The sequence below is a fragment of the Amphibalanus amphitrite genome, unplaced genomic scaffold (assembly GCF_019059575.1).
Source record: "Amphibalanus amphitrite isolate SeventyFive unplaced genomic scaffold, NRLGWU_Aamphi_draft 001204F_arrow, whole genome shotgun sequence".
Taxonomy (NCBI): Eukaryota; Metazoa; Arthropoda; class Thecostraca; order Balanomorpha; family Balanidae; genus Amphibalanus; species Amphibalanus amphitrite.
The window spans coordinates 85,481-100,767 of record NW_024882698.1 but is presented as its reverse complement, the minus strand read 5'-3'; the positions used below and the strand labels follow the sequence as shown (position 1 = coordinate 100,767).

The 15,287-nt window shown below is 49.1% G+C and overlaps 1 protein-coding gene across 1 annotated transcript; it reads left to right on the top strand.

The window, feature by feature from the left end:
- Window positions 1-589: 589 nt before the first annotated feature.
- On the top strand, window positions 590-15,225 carry LOC122371097 (TLC domain-containing protein 2-like). The gene is made up of 6 exons (XM_043347187.1): window positions 590-999; window positions 1,987-2,069; window positions 2,521-2,603; window positions 5,998-6,169; window positions 11,779-11,883; window positions 13,427-15,225. Exons 1-6 carry the CDS (start codon window positions 809-811, stop codon window positions 13,630-13,632), a joined length of 840 nt encoding a protein of 279 aa, XP_043203122.1. The 5' UTR covers window positions 590-808; the 3' UTR covers window positions 13,633-15,225.
- Window positions 15,226-15,287: the final 62 nt, after the last annotated feature.

Genomic DNA, 15,287 nt, shown 5'->3' with positions numbered 1-15,287 from the left:
CTGAGGAAGATGGTCCGGCACACACAGCGCCGGGCAGAGCCGTGCGTGACGGAGTGAAGGTGTTACTTTGAGCACTTCCTGTAGGAGACACAAGTGGCAAGCGGTGATCGCGGTGATGTCATCATAAATGATAAACCCTCCTGAAAATGCATTGTGTGATTTGATAACGTGAGATAAATACATATCTTTCTGGTGCCTACCTACTTTATTCCGTTCATTAATGAACAGTAACACCCGGTAGGCGGTAAGTTATGACTGACTACGAGTATAAGATATCTTTTCTGGGTAGTGGGTCGTTTTCCAGCTTGTGTCTCGCCATGGTGTAGTCCAGCTTTAGGTTTGTGTTGCCAATGTGCATTACTTTACATTTTGCAGTGTTGAAGGGCAGCTGCTATTTAGTTGATCCATTAGATATTCGAAAAAAGACGAGGTTTTGTGCTTCAAATTTGCGAGTAAAAAAGCTTTACCTAACGCCGACCACTAGTGAAGGAAAATAGCATTCTCACGGTGTTTGGTATCACTCCCACGCAATATGGCAGCGCTCTCACGGTCCAAGTGGAGTACGCTGACGGCGCAGACGCTCCATTCAAGGCTGCGGCGCTGTGGCGTGCCTCGGCGGGGTTGTGGGCGGAGCCTGTCGGGGGTGACGCGATCGGGCGGCGTCGTGAGTGGACTGTGACCGCCGACCCATCCCACTTCGCCGCCTGGCCTCGTCGAGCACGTGCCGCCAGTGCTGTTCTGAGCTGAAGCCAGCACGCCACTGTGAAGAGAGGTGACCGAAAACTTCGTCATCCTTGGCGCTCTCAAGATGGAGTATTTCCGGTTTTGGCCTGTCTGCGTGGCGCTTGGCTGGGCCTTCTTCCACTGCGCTGGACGTTTCAGCAGCTACCTGTTGGTTCCAGCTTCGGCGCGAAAAACGACCATTCAAGCCTGGAAGTGGAAGAATGTATCTGTATCCTTCCTGCATTCACTGATTACTGGCACTGGAGCTTGTGTTGAGTAAGTATTTCCCTATTTCTGCTGTGTTTGTGAGCCTCCTAGTTATTTCAATTTTACTATTATGTAATGGTTCATAGTGCCATCAGCCATTATGCCATATTATTCTCTTCAACATGAGGTACGGTATCAGTCTTTTTGATAATGGATATTGGGACTGGCTACTCATGTAAACCTATCATTTGATAGTGCTTTATAAAATGTCCAGCTATATTCAAGTATCATTATTGAGCTGTGAACATGGGATTGTTATCAGCTCACCTTGTCAACTCACCTTGCTCCATTTCAGTTGTTACTATGAATTTGTGTTAATTGTTTTGAACGCTATTTTGTATTGTGTGACTGACAACAGTGAGAAATGGATCAGCCTACTTTATATCAAATGATGGTAGGAACCAATATTTTGCCACTATATCATTTGTTTGATTTGATCTGCCTTTGATTTTGATGTCAATTTCAATAACTGGTGATCAATCATCTCCTGAGTGAATCACCATCTCCTGAGTGAATCACAATTCCAGCCATTTTTTTTTGTAAATGTGAAGAGGAAGCCAAAGTAGAATAAAACCATAAACTAACCGGAGCTAACCTTACCTACTCACCTACTAACCTACTAACCTACTAACCTTCAACCCTGACCCACATACCTACCTACTTACAACCTACCAACCTACAATCTCAATCTACCAGCCCACATACCACACAGACACAGATGGCATCTTCACTAATGCCATTTTTATTTTGGAACCAAAACTTGTGAGCCCTTCAATATATAAGCTATATTATAGGTACCTATACTCCTAAGCAGCCATTTGAAATTTGACCACTGGTGCTGGCAACATCAAATCTTTCTTTCATAATCTTTTTTTTCTTTCTTTCATGGCAATTTTTTCTTAAATAAATAGATAGTCCACTAGGTAGTCACTAAACAGGTAGTCCACTAGATGGTTTCTATGTCTTAAGTATCCATAACAATCTTCTTTGTTGCAGGTTTTATTTCTATCCAGCAATGGCTGCTGATGTTATTCACAGCTACTCCATGAGCTCACACATTCTGGTGTCATTCTCAATTGGTAAGTTTGCTGGAAGATATTTTGTTCATTCTAATAGAAAAGTTGGAAACTGTGAATGGTTGAAAAACAATAAGTAGTTGTTATGGTGATCTTAAGTGTTTTAGGCCATGAAGTTCTGATTTTTTCCCTTCATATTGCCAAGTGTTTTACTTTTATAGCTAGAGTTTAATGGGTCCTGTAATTTCTTAAATAATGCATAGAAAGGTCTTGATTTATCCAAATCTTAACCCATGCACCAATACTTCTCGGAGATAATTAACCTTGCATAACATGGCTTGCACTTTGCTCTAGGTTTTGTGAATTTTTCGTTTACAACCCATGAATAATAGTTTTGGGTATGATATACATATATCGGCATTTGCGGCTGAAATGGCTCGAGTTGGTGCTCCTTGGTACGGTAATTTTTGTTGATATGACTGCAAACACTTTTCTGATGATGTTGATTTCGCAGGTTATTTTATACACGACGCTCTTGACATGGCGCTGAATAACATGAAGAAGAGTACCTACGAACTTTTGGTCCATCACGTCTTGGTAAGTATTGTTACATTTATAGACGCTTGAAATAGTATATTAAAGGTTTCTGTTGTCCTTTCAACACAAGTAGTAAATATGTGTCATCGAACGTTCTGCTTCTGAGTTATCAATACCATGAATCAGGTGTCAATACGCACGCATCACCCGCCACCCGGCTAGCTCTACCATTTGACCATACTCAAGGCTTAAAATAACGTTACAGTTAGGTACTAGAGCAATGCATACCATTGCACTAGTGCCAGCAACAGGCCCGGTCTATTGTCAGTCTATAAAGTAGCACCCTGCTGGAACTTTGCGCGTTAAACGCTCTTCTTGATAGATTGACTCTCTAGCGTGATCAAGGCTCTTCACGTCAGTGTTGACGCCGTTCCGATTGAACCCCGGTTACCGAGATAGGAGCCGGAGAATCAACCCATTAGGCTAGATTTTCGGCGTTTCGACAATATTCGGTCGACTTTTTTCTCATGTTAAAGCTATTGGAAATTGTGCATCTGTTCCTGTGCATGCCACGTGCTATCTGTACACGAGACCCATCACTTGTGGCACATTCACGTGACGTCATCTGCACGTTGGGCAAATTTCATCCCTCTTCCACCATCTTTCAGGCAAGGAAAATTGAGCCCACCACATGCGTTTCCGGACAAACAAGGACCGACGAACGGACTTTACTTGTAATATTATTCTATTATTTTCAAACCTAACTCATGTTTTCTTTAAAGATGAATGCTTCTACATACTTGTATGTGGATTATGAAACTCATCTTTGTAGCTTTATCTTAAAAGTTGCGACAAGATAGATATTTAGGTTTTGGAGGAAAGCTTTCAGACATACAGGGTTGACAACTTGGATCGCATCTGTTATGGTTAAGTTCCGAATTATTTTTCTCTACCTATTGAATAAGATAGATCTCATGGCGCTCATTTAGCGACGCTCTTATGAACCTTATGCGTTGTGACTCAATCATGATTTGTATTCTGTATGCATGCACCACGCATCACGTGAACAATCCAGGCTTTTCCGTACCTAGCTGCTTCAAGAAGATTATTAGCAGCAACAGTAGAATATCCGCCTACACCAAATACCTACCGTTTGGTATATGTCGGTATCACGGTCCGCCAAAGCCAGCCAACTGCAACTCTTTCTTCCGTCTCTGTTGGTGGTGCTTTTCGGCGTTTGTTATGGATGCCGGATTAACCCGCGCGGGGCTGGGGGGGGGTAAATATCACCCCCCCTCGCGAATTTTTGCAATATCTTATAAACGGCGGCGCGCAGCGCCGCCAAACTTTCAGTACCTTTTTTTACATCAATTTGACACGTTCCCTGAAAATTTGAGCGAAATCCGTCGGAAACTTTTTTAGAAATTGACGTTTTAATGACGTCATGTTCGCCATTTTCGCCTCGAAAACGGCAAAATTTCAAACGCCGCTAACATCTTCATTTTTAAAGGAATCAAGACGTAACAAAAAAGTTTATATGTAATTCTACTTTGCCTATCAAATGGCTATCTCGTTTTTTTGAAATTTTTGGATTTTGCCCAAATTTTTCAAAAAAACTGATTTTTGGGGGGAAAATAATTATAAAATCCAAAATTTTGAGTGTATCGAAAAAACGGGAATATATGTCAGAGAAGTGGTCTATGTGCACCTACATATTAATTTTTAGAAGAATCGGTTCAAAAATGTGAGAGTTATTAAACATTTTATGACGTCACGACACACAAAAAATTGAACAAATGTTTTTTTTTTGGAAGTTCTAGACCTCGTACGGAAGCACAAATAGCACCATTCGATTCGCCGTGAAAAACTGCATCAGATAGACACCTTTTTAGGCCTTAACAACTAACTTCAAAATTTGACCTCACTTGACCTGACCTTGACCTGACCTCGACCTGAAATTCATCCAGAGGTGGTCCATATCACTTATTGAGTGTGCCTATCTAGTTCTATGAGTAAAATGACCCATAAAACATGTGTCGCACATGCCCTTTTCTATATTTTGTTTTTGGTGACCTGACCTGACCTGACCTGACCTGACCTGACCTTGACCTTGACCTCTGAATGATATTGTATGCAACGAATATTGTCTTGGTAGCCTAAGAACACGTTTTGGGCAATCAGCCTCAGTCCATGACTCCATTCTTCGACAACTACGGTGCAAGGCCGATACTGTAGGAACTTGCAATTTGTACCCTTGACCCGACCTTGACCTTGACCTCAAATTTTAAATTAACTACAAGTTGTTAGCTGTTCGTGATGAGATCTTTCGATTGGCGTTTGAATTTTCCAAATCGGACCATTAGTTCGGGAGATAACAGGGGGGTAAAATTTACCCCCCCCCCAGCCCCGCGCGTTCGGCTGGAGACCCCAGCCCCGCGCGGGTTAACAAACTGAGAGGCCCTGAAAGCGCGGCATCGTACTGAGTTACGTTGCATATGGTGGCTTTGCTTTTGCCGTGTTTGATTTAAATAAGTTGGCTCGGGATGAGTAAAAGTCCGTTTAGGTAGTCATTCCTTAACAGGTATTTAGCTTATTTGACAACGTAAACAGGGCTCTCACTAGGTATATCAATGCATATATGTAACATGTGGCATGTTTTATGTTTATCTTTGAAAAGAAAGCACTTTTAGGTAATGGGCGCTGACATAAATGGGCATTTCTGCTTACGTTTCCCAAGAAATCGAGCACCAATACCGTCAAGCAACGGCGAGTTGCGGGACAGGGCTCTGGCCACCGCGTTGCGCCGGTAGCGCGTGGGTGTCGCAACTCGCACGGCGCCCGTCCCGTGGGTGCGCCGGCCTCGACCGCGCGGCGGGCGGCGCACGGATGACGTCAGGTCGGTGACGTGAGCCCTGCTGGGTGGTGGTCGAGGGCGGCGACATGCGCCGGTCGATCGTCCTGAGCCGCTGATCTCAGATGGCGGAGTAATTTGCCGAGATGAAATATGGGGAAGCGGGGAGCTGCCGTGGGTGGCCGGTGCCGTGCGATATGTGACTAGGCGGCGGTGGGTGATGGGAGTGTCGCAGCGCTGAGTGCTGGTGAATGAATAACGAGGCGGTACAAGACATTCCACTCAACATGACATTGACTGTTGAACCCGTGGCGCGTTAGGAGCTGCATAGGAATGACGCATCGATGAATCAGTCGCCTCTGATTGGCATGTCGAATGTGAAGGGCCTCGACCTACGCTCCCTCACTATCTGACTCTCTCTCTGACTATTAAACACTTTGACTTTGTGACTTACTCTGACTGACCTCGCTCACTCCCTCACTCACGCACTCACTCACGCACTCACTCAAGCACTCACTCACTCACTCACTCACTCACTCACTCACTCACTCACTCACTCACTCACTACCATGCACCTTACCCCGTCCCCTACCATGTTCACAGGTGATCCTGTGCTTTGGTCTGGCTGTGGTCTCCGGTCAGTACCTGGGGTACGCCCTGGTAGCGCTAGTCATCGAGGTCAACTCAGTGTTCCTCCACGTGCGTCAGATGCTGATCGTCCAGGGGATGGCCAAACACGCCAAACCCTACCGCCTGAACAGCCTGCTCAATGTCGGTAAGTGTTATATTCCTTCACACCCTCGCTTTCTTGTGAGTGCTCAGGTAGTCAATATTTTAGCTGGATCGAAACTGGGTAAATTGGGTCATTATTTTTGGGGCGTATGTTCGGGCGTATTGTGATCTATCTGTATGCTTGAAAAGGTAGGCATGCAGGTGGCTGAAGTCGGGTCCACTTCTCCGTCGCCGCTGCTTACGTAACCGGGCTACGACGGACGGGGGACACGGCTGGCCGTCTGGCTTTCATGAGCCGCCGCTTTTGGAAGGCATCCCTGCAGAAAGGGCCATGTGCGGGGTAGCTGTGTTGCGACTTGCGGTTGAGCAATGCCTTGACCGATCTGGTATAAAGGTCATTGCTTGCTGATCAGTGGCATGGCGTTCATGAATTGGGTATGAACAATGATCGTTATATCCTCCCTGATGTTGCTCATATCATGATTGTAGCCCCCTTTTGGTGTATGCCAAGCGGACTACAGACAATATGTTGGACACTTACGTTGCACTGCTGGGTTGGACGTGTTTTCTTTCTTAGGCTGGGAGCTAGTGATGTTTTTCGTGGTGTGATGTTAGCATGTCAGCCTGCTACTTTCATGTTCCACACGCGTGTTGCCAGCCATCATCAAATAATGGCTTGTCTTTACCCGACCGCGGTTGAAAACATCCATGGCTTATCTGCATCTCTCACGCTGCCACACCTCAGCACTCAGCTGATTATTTTGCAGAACTTAGATTTTCTATATTCATGCTTTTCTTGGTTTGTGAAAAGCTTAACGAAATTTTTGAAAGAAAAGATCGTTGGTTTGCTCGGTCGCTTTTGTTCAAGCTGGAGAGTTTGGCTCGCGTTCGACTCCGAAATCTCCGAGTTTACCTGCTGTGTCTGTTCGCTATCGCTCTCTCCTCGCCCAGCGCAACTGTTTGCCGAGTCGCCCCAGTTACGACCTCGCACGTGCACCCGCAAAAACCTGTTCAGCCTGCCGTCGTGTCCCAACAGCGGCGCGGACCGGCCGTGCCGACGCACCGGTTCGAGCGGTATGCAGTCTGATACGTTACATAACGTGAACTGGGGAAGGCGGTGGCTCGATTCTCTCCTCCCCCGACTCCCCGCCCTACCCGTGGTCGTCCGGGTGTCGCTGATCATAACACGTAAGCTGAGCTGGCTGAAGCCCGATAAAAACTAGTGAGAAGCGATGTTTGGTGAAACCGAACCTGCTGAAATGACTCGCATTCTTCAGACTTGTAAACTTTCGGCCGCTGTCATACTTGGCTACCAGTTTGATCTGGTGAGCTCACTCGATAAGCAGTGATATATGCAAATGACGCATTGGATATCCGTCTCCGTGAGGCGGGCCGTCGTCGTCTGTATCGCCCAGTCATTCTGCCCGGGCGGCCCGCCCCCGCCCCGCCCCCGCCGCGCCGGTTACATAACACTGCCCTCACCGACGATAGCGGCGGCCGAGCAAACAGCTCGGAATGGCCGGGACAGAGTCCACCCGCCCCGTCCTCCATCCTCCTCTCGACCCATCATCGTCCCACCCCCGTCGGCGCCAGAAGTGGGACCCTCCACTCCACCGCTCTGAGGCCGACGTGTATGAGGATAAGTTCCAAGAAACCGGCAGTTAGACTCAAGTTTTGCCAGTCTGTGAGGTCCTCAAAGTGTACAGCTAGGCGAGTTTTGAGCGACAGGAATCACGGGCCACGGCTAACGATCGCTGAGCTGCAGCGACTGGACAACTGCCGCAGCGGATGGCTATCGATCTCAGACTAACCCGGTCGCCTCCGTTTGGGTATCTAATATGGGTGACCGAATGGTCCATTGGCTGATGCGGGAGCGGGGATTGCTATCGCTGATATCCTGCTGGTAACATGTCGTTCGGAATAGGATCGCGTCTGCGCTGCTGCCGTCCTCGCCTTGTCCTGGGGACTAGTGATGTCAATTACGGAAAATCGGAATACCGATACCAAACCAAAAACCAACCAAAACCGTGGAGAAATACCGGAACCAAACCAACTTGGGAACATGAGGAAAATACCAACTTTTTACCGATTCCTTAGCCTCTTAAACATTAGCGAGGGTTCATGATACCAACAAAATACCAAGCACATTAGGATTGAAATACCAAATACCGAGTTGGTATCGGTTTGGTATCGGTATACCAAAAATTTGGTATCCGATTGACATCTCTACTGGGGACAGTATTCCGTGAAACGGTTCTGAAAGCCTCCTGTCATCGCTCTGCCACCACCAGCGGGGCAGGTAATGGACTCCGGGCGCTGTCAGTGACGAGTACTGCTTGTGGCAGCTGGTGCCGACGGCGCATGGGGTGTTCGGACTAGTGTTTACTGTGCTGGAGATAAAACGGAATTGTGAGTCCCTGTGCTAGTAGACAGTACCACCGGGTTAGGCATAAAGAATAAGCTCATGGCATACTGGCATAGCACAGCGGCCTCTCTCTTCCTCTATTTTTCTCTCCTCTCTTCCCCTCGCCCTCCGAACTCTCCATCTCTCTCTGAATTGAATATCAGCGGGACCTTGACTGAAAGTGGCTGACATTCAGACCAGAGCAGGGATTCCGCTGTTGGGCCGGCGCAGCGGGGCGGGGTCGGACCCGACACCGGAATTGCGAACATGGGGATGGATTACACTGGACTGCGGCTTGTTAGAAATTGAATATCCGTTGAGCGGCGGTGTCCGATGAGTGCAGTAAAATTATAAAGCTGGGGAAATGAACGAGACCCGAGACGGCCAGTATTGCAGTTGCCGCAGGGTTGTGCTTGACTCATGAGTCGAGTCAGAAATTTGACTCAACTCTGACTCAACTCAACAGCTCAACATTTTATCTGACTCGACTTAACTCTGACTCAAATGAGTCAGATTTGAGTAGAGTCAGATAAAATGTTGAGCTGTTGAGTTGAGTCAGAGTTGAGTCAGTAAAGTAACTTTTGACGTTGAGTTGAGTCAAACATTTAGGAACATGAGTCAGCTGACTCAACTTTCTAGAAACAAGCTTTTCATCCCCCCCGCCTAACAACTTCGCCCTGGCCCTGCTGCCGGATTTTTTTTTTCACCCCGGCCCCCGCACTTTTTTATCTGAGTCAATTTTGAGTCAACTCACTTGACTCATCAAAAAATTTGAGTGAAGTTTGAGTCGACTCATATTTTCATTGAGCCGCTTGAGTCACGAGTCGAGTCAAGGGAAAAAATCAGCTCCTTGTTTGAGTCAGAGTTGAGTTAGGGCTTTCTGAAGTTGAATGATGAGTCGAGTCGGCATTTTTTTTTTTTTTTGAGTCGAGCACAACCCTGGCAGTTGGCGTCGCATCACATTTCTGAAGCTACCGATTTGCCGCGAAGTCCTAAAGCCTGTCCTGTGTTTGCTTGGTTCTCAGCGCCTGGTATGTGCCGACATGCTTATCGGATATTTATTGGTTTTCGTTGTGCTGGTTATGTAATAAATTCAGGTGTGGCGCGTTACATAACGCAAATCCTCGAGAGGAGAGTCGTGGACGATTGGTATTCTGAACTAAGTGCGATGATGTTAGGTCATCTTTCGAGTGGTCATGTGCTTTGATAAAGCGTCCAGACATGCGTTATCTGTGTTGTTGTCTCACTCTGGGTTTTACTGCTGCGCAAAACCGTACATTTCCTATCGTAAACGCGCTAGCCTGATACACCGGGAGCCCAAACCGACCACGAAATCCGGAGAGACGCGCTTGAAGATAAGACAGTGTAGAGCGAATGGCTGATGACTGTGAATGTAGACCTTATGGCATTAGCACTGTTATGCAAAGTAACTGCGTTTGCGCCCGAAAAAAATAAATCCAAGAAGTTAAGACGTAATTTGTTTGACCCATGCTTAGCTATATTTCAATGAAGTTCTTTCGTCGGCATTCATTAGAACATTTGCTAGAAAGTAAGCGAAGTTTAAGACTGTCTCCCGTTTGTTTCCATGCGTATTCAGAATGTGTTGTTGCCTACTAGCCATTTTATTTACCGTCATATAGCACCCACTCTCTCCCCCTCTCCCGTCCGCCGTATTCCGCCCGCAGTATGTACCGTTCGCCGAACTGTATATCGGCCGTATCGGCGATATCACGGACCGGTCGATGGCTCGGACGCGCTCGGACCGACCGGCTGCCGATGGCCGCCGTGCCAGTCGCCGATGGCCGGCGCGTCAATCCATACTGCATGCGGTGCTGAGCACGAGGTGGTGTTACCGTCCTGACCTGCCCCACCCCGCCTTATCCTGTACCCCGCCCCGCCGCGGGCTGACGCTGGCGTTGGCGCTGACCGCCGGTGACTGGTTACCGCCAGCCATTCGGTTCGATGTCGGTCAGTCGTCAGGGCTATGTCTGTGACCGACAGATGAGCACCGTGGCAGATGGCTGCGAAATATTGAAAGTAACTGTCTGCCCAAGCGCCAAGAGAATGGTTTTATCCCACTCATTTCAAACTTCGTAAACCTTTATTTGCGGCTCCAAAAACCTGGACGTAGTCATAGGCGGCGGAACGGGGGTGGCACCGGGGCACCGTGCCCCCTTTGATTTTGCTTTTTAATATGAGCTCTATGGGCGTTGCATGGAAGGAATGGGACCAAAAGTCGGTAGTGCCCCCCCCCTTGATTGAAGGTGTTCCGCCGCTACTGGACGTAGTTTACGGATGGCATGCGGTTCTGTCCGTGAGACTGGGAACTACTCCCAAAGTGCGGCCGTCACGGCGATGCCTGTCGAGCTCGTGCGAATACCATGCACCGTTTGGTCTTTCCGGCATTATGCGCTTAAATGTACCACATGTTATGAAGCAAAACTGTTTTTAATGCTACTGGCTGGATAAAGTCAAAATGATATTAGTCTCCTTTCTGTCGCACTAAAAAAGTTACATGGGCTATCGCCAACATTTTTTGGTGACCCAGTAATCAACTCACGTATCGACTTGCGCCTTTACTGAGGTAATCGACCGGCCTTGTTTCTAACGCATTAGGGTATCAGGCGGTGCGCCGCTATCATTGATAGCCTATCCTAGCGCGTAGGCACTTACTACCCACCGCCCCACGTGGATATTCTCATGTTCTGAACGTGACCCGTGCTGCCACGACGGGCCTCAGCCACGACTGCTGACGACGGCTTTCCACGTGTTTTAAGCGTGATCTGTGCAGCCTCCCTACGGTGTTGATCAGTGTGTGTCTGGCGGCGGATCGTGCCCGATAGCTGCTGAGCTAAACAAGATCGCTCTGCCTCTGTGTCTTGCCTTAATGCTGACCTGAGAGAACGTCAGGCTCGATCTCTGTGCCCACCTATGTTCTAACCGCTGTTGACCTGAGCTGACCTGGTTTGACCTGACCTGACTTTTTGGCTGACCTGACCTGACCTGGCCTTACCTGAGAGCTGACTTAAGCGCGTATGGTGTCTGGTACGTATGTGCTTCCATCTCATGTCCGACGACCGCTGGCTTAACCTGACCTACGAGTATGTCATGACTTCTGACCTGACCCGACCTATGAGCTTACCTGATCTGACCTGACCTCTGGTCTGATCTTATCTCTGACGTGACCTCTGAGCTTACCTCTGACCTGACCTGACCTCTGAGCTGACCTGACCGTGTCTCGCCCACAGCGACGTTCCTGGTGTTCCGGATCACCACCATGGGCTGGATGACGCGCTGGCTGGTCGTCAACCGTGACGTGGTGCCGCTGCCCGCCTACACTCTCGGCAGCGTCGGTAAGTGGCCCGTGACTGCCGCGACTCTGCCAGCTTTACCCGGGCAGGGGCAGTGCAATACGTATTCAGATATTTTCTGCACAGCATGTGTACCTAAATTATAATGCTAAATGTCTTGTCCTGTGAAGAAGTTATTTTCATTACCCAGCGCACCGCATATTTTCAGTAAAGGCCAAGCGTCAAGGTTGCTTGTTGAGAAATCGATTTTTTTATACATTATCATAGGGCTATGCTAGATATCGGGTGTCAGGGGGGGGGGGGGGTCACGCAGTCTACGCCCCCCCCCTCCCCCCACCGGCGACCGCCGATGACGCACCGCACAACGCGATGTAGAACTCAATATTTACCTTGGCCGGCTTCATCATGCCTGCTGTACTGTTTTATTCATGCTATGTCTTCGTGTCAACGAAAAAACACAGTAGATGTAGATTAGAAGGCAACAACAGCTGAACACAATAGTCTAACCGAGAAGGCAACAACAGCTTAACACAATAGTCTAACCGCTAACGCGATGCCCAGACTGCCTGGCAAGAAATGAAGGCCTGACACGTCACACGCCCCTCTCCGCCGAGTTCTCTGAATCTCCCCCAATCCTCCACCCTCCCCCTCCACCGTCCACGTCTCAGACGCCGCCCTGTGTCCGTTCCGTCTCTCCGTGTTTGTGTTGGATGGCCGCTGGCCGGTCCGAATGACTCTATTTCTGTGCCCGGACTGACGGTACTGGTTTCCGTTGATCCCCGCTTCCCCGGCCGGTATTGACAGATCCCCGGCTACACGTGCAGGGATGTCAGATTTTTATTTAATTGTGTTGTTCCTGAGACACATGTGTAGCGGGGTGATGAAAGGTGTTTTAGTTTACTTTGAGAATATTAAGTCGAGCGTCAATGTGATGTTGACTAAAGATTGTCGTTTTGGGAATGTGTTTGCCGTACAACACTGAGCCATAGATCGTTGCTTTTTACGGCATTATGCATTATGTGGGATTCTATTGATCTGGGCTGGAGTTTTGTTTGGCCGCCTACCGTGCTCATACTTTATTTACTTTTGTTTGCCGGCCGGGACTCTGGTATTGACAGCCTTACCCTCCCCCCCCCCGCTGTCAGACTATGCCGAATGACGCCGTGTCGGGGGCGGATGCCCCTGGGGCACCAGTCCATCGCGTGCTGGGTCCCTGGGTTGACTCAAGGCCCTATATGACTGCCGACTGAATGGTCTAAATTCCACCGCCCGCGACTCAGGCGATGATCAGACCACTGGCTTATATAATCGGACACTCCACTTGGTCATGTGCGCCGAACCCGGTCACCAACGGACCCCTGGCGTGGCGTGCTGACAGCTGGTCGATGGGTACTATCTGATTGTGGACCTCTGGCGGGCTAACAGCTGGTCAATGTGTACCACCTGATCTCTGGTGGTCAGTCATTTGATCATGATCTTTGGCAACACCAACTGTCCTTGCTAACCCATGAGTCACCCAGTTACCTTTATCTGCTCACGACCGACTGGCCATCGCAGACCACTGATGTTACCCTTTTCCCCGCAGCTCTGGCGACGCTGATGGTGATGAACATCGTCCTCTTCTTCCGCATCCTGTACGCCGACTTCAGGAAGGCCAAGCGCGACGGCTCGGGCGCTGCGACGCGCCCGTCGGCCTCTGGCGGCGGCCCGTCGGACAGGATTCAGTCGACGATCCGCCGCCTGGTCCGGGGCACGGAGGAGGAGGAGGTTTTGATTGGGAAGACGGACTGAGGTGGGGCTGGGCCTCCCTCCTACGGCCGGCTGCGGGGAGCGGGTGTCCAGATCTCCGGCGACTCGAGCAGCCAGAGGTGTTTGCCGATCTGTGTGGTGTTACGGAGAGAGGTGTATGTTTTATATGGAGTGTTTTGTCACTGTGTATCAATCACGTCATAATCATGGTAGTTGTCACTGCTGTTGCCCATGTGTATTGACAGGGATCAATGTTTACCGTAGATCCACGTATCGTGAATCATAATTGTGCGAACCACTCTGACTACTAAGACATGTTGATGTTATATAATGTGTCGATGTCCATTTTGATAATTGATCACGTAGTTTTTGTCTATTGTTGTATTTAAATGGGTGACCACTATTTATGTTACAATCACTAGCTACTCGTCTACATCGACCCACCTGATTTACACCTTGATTGTAGTCCGTGTAATCTTCTGTCGGCCTGACCGCCTACCAGTCCATAATCGATAGCTTTACAGGCCACTGGTGTCGGTGGCATTCACGCTGCCTCAATGGAATATGATCGTGTACAAACGGGGTCAGTGATTGGGGACCGGGGCGCTATTTTGAGCTACCGCTGGTGTGTGGATGAATGTGTTCGCCGTGTGCCTGAATGGAGGCGGGGCGGGGCAACGAGGTGTTACGAAGGAGATTAATGAGTCACTGCCGCAGTACGAACACCTGTGTGTATGTCTGTGTCCGTATCCACGGCAGCTGATGTCGGTAGAGGTGGCCGGGTAGTCGTGCCTCTAGTCAGCCAGGTCACAGAGGACCCCGCTTACCTCAGCCACTGCCCAGCAGCCTGTGTTAGTGTGCACCGAGCCTCGTTGGCAGCCCGGGGAGAGGCTATTGGGGCCGCTATTCAGCTGACACGGACTGTGCCTTTGGGCTACATCATTCCTAACCGGGGTTGTCTTTTCCGCCAAAGCTGCTGTAACGCACAATGACCAATAATGTGCCGATATCAAACCATGTGCTCCAGTTACTACTTTGTTATGACCGATGCTGTTTTCTTCTGTCGCTCGTAGCTAATGTTGTGTTCAGGCGAGATCAGTGTGGTACGTGCTGCATCATATTTGCTGGATCTTTTCCGCGCAGAAATTTATTGTGTCGGGAGACGCACCTCACACGGGTACCGCTGTCGAACGTCATGTCGCTTTGGTTCGAATGTTGCCGACGTGAGCTATAATAGTTCGTTTTCAAATCAGTCCATTTGTGCATCAAAGACCGCCCTCGCATACGACATATTTTGAGAGTTGTCTGATGAGGCCTCCAGCTTACGTGTGTTCATACATTCGGGTTTTATACGAATCTGGACGTACTGTTGGTGTTGGCCGGCCCGGGACCACTGCTATTGCACCTGATGACATGACCAGTAGCGCCTGTTCAGTGTGGACCGTGTGCCCAGCTCGCTGTACGACCCCATGATGTAGGTCCGCTGTGCCGGTCCGTCCCAGCGCCCCTCTCGCGGAGCATGGGTGAGGTCCGCCCGCCCGCTCCTGCGCAGGTGGCGCCACCGTACCGGGTCTGTGTCTTACGCGCTGCTGTTTGTCGGCCAGTGTTTTTGTAATAAAACCCAATCGAATGATGGACATTTGTTTGGTTAGACTAGAGGCGCAAATCTGGGGGAGAAACAATTGGATAAGCAGTCA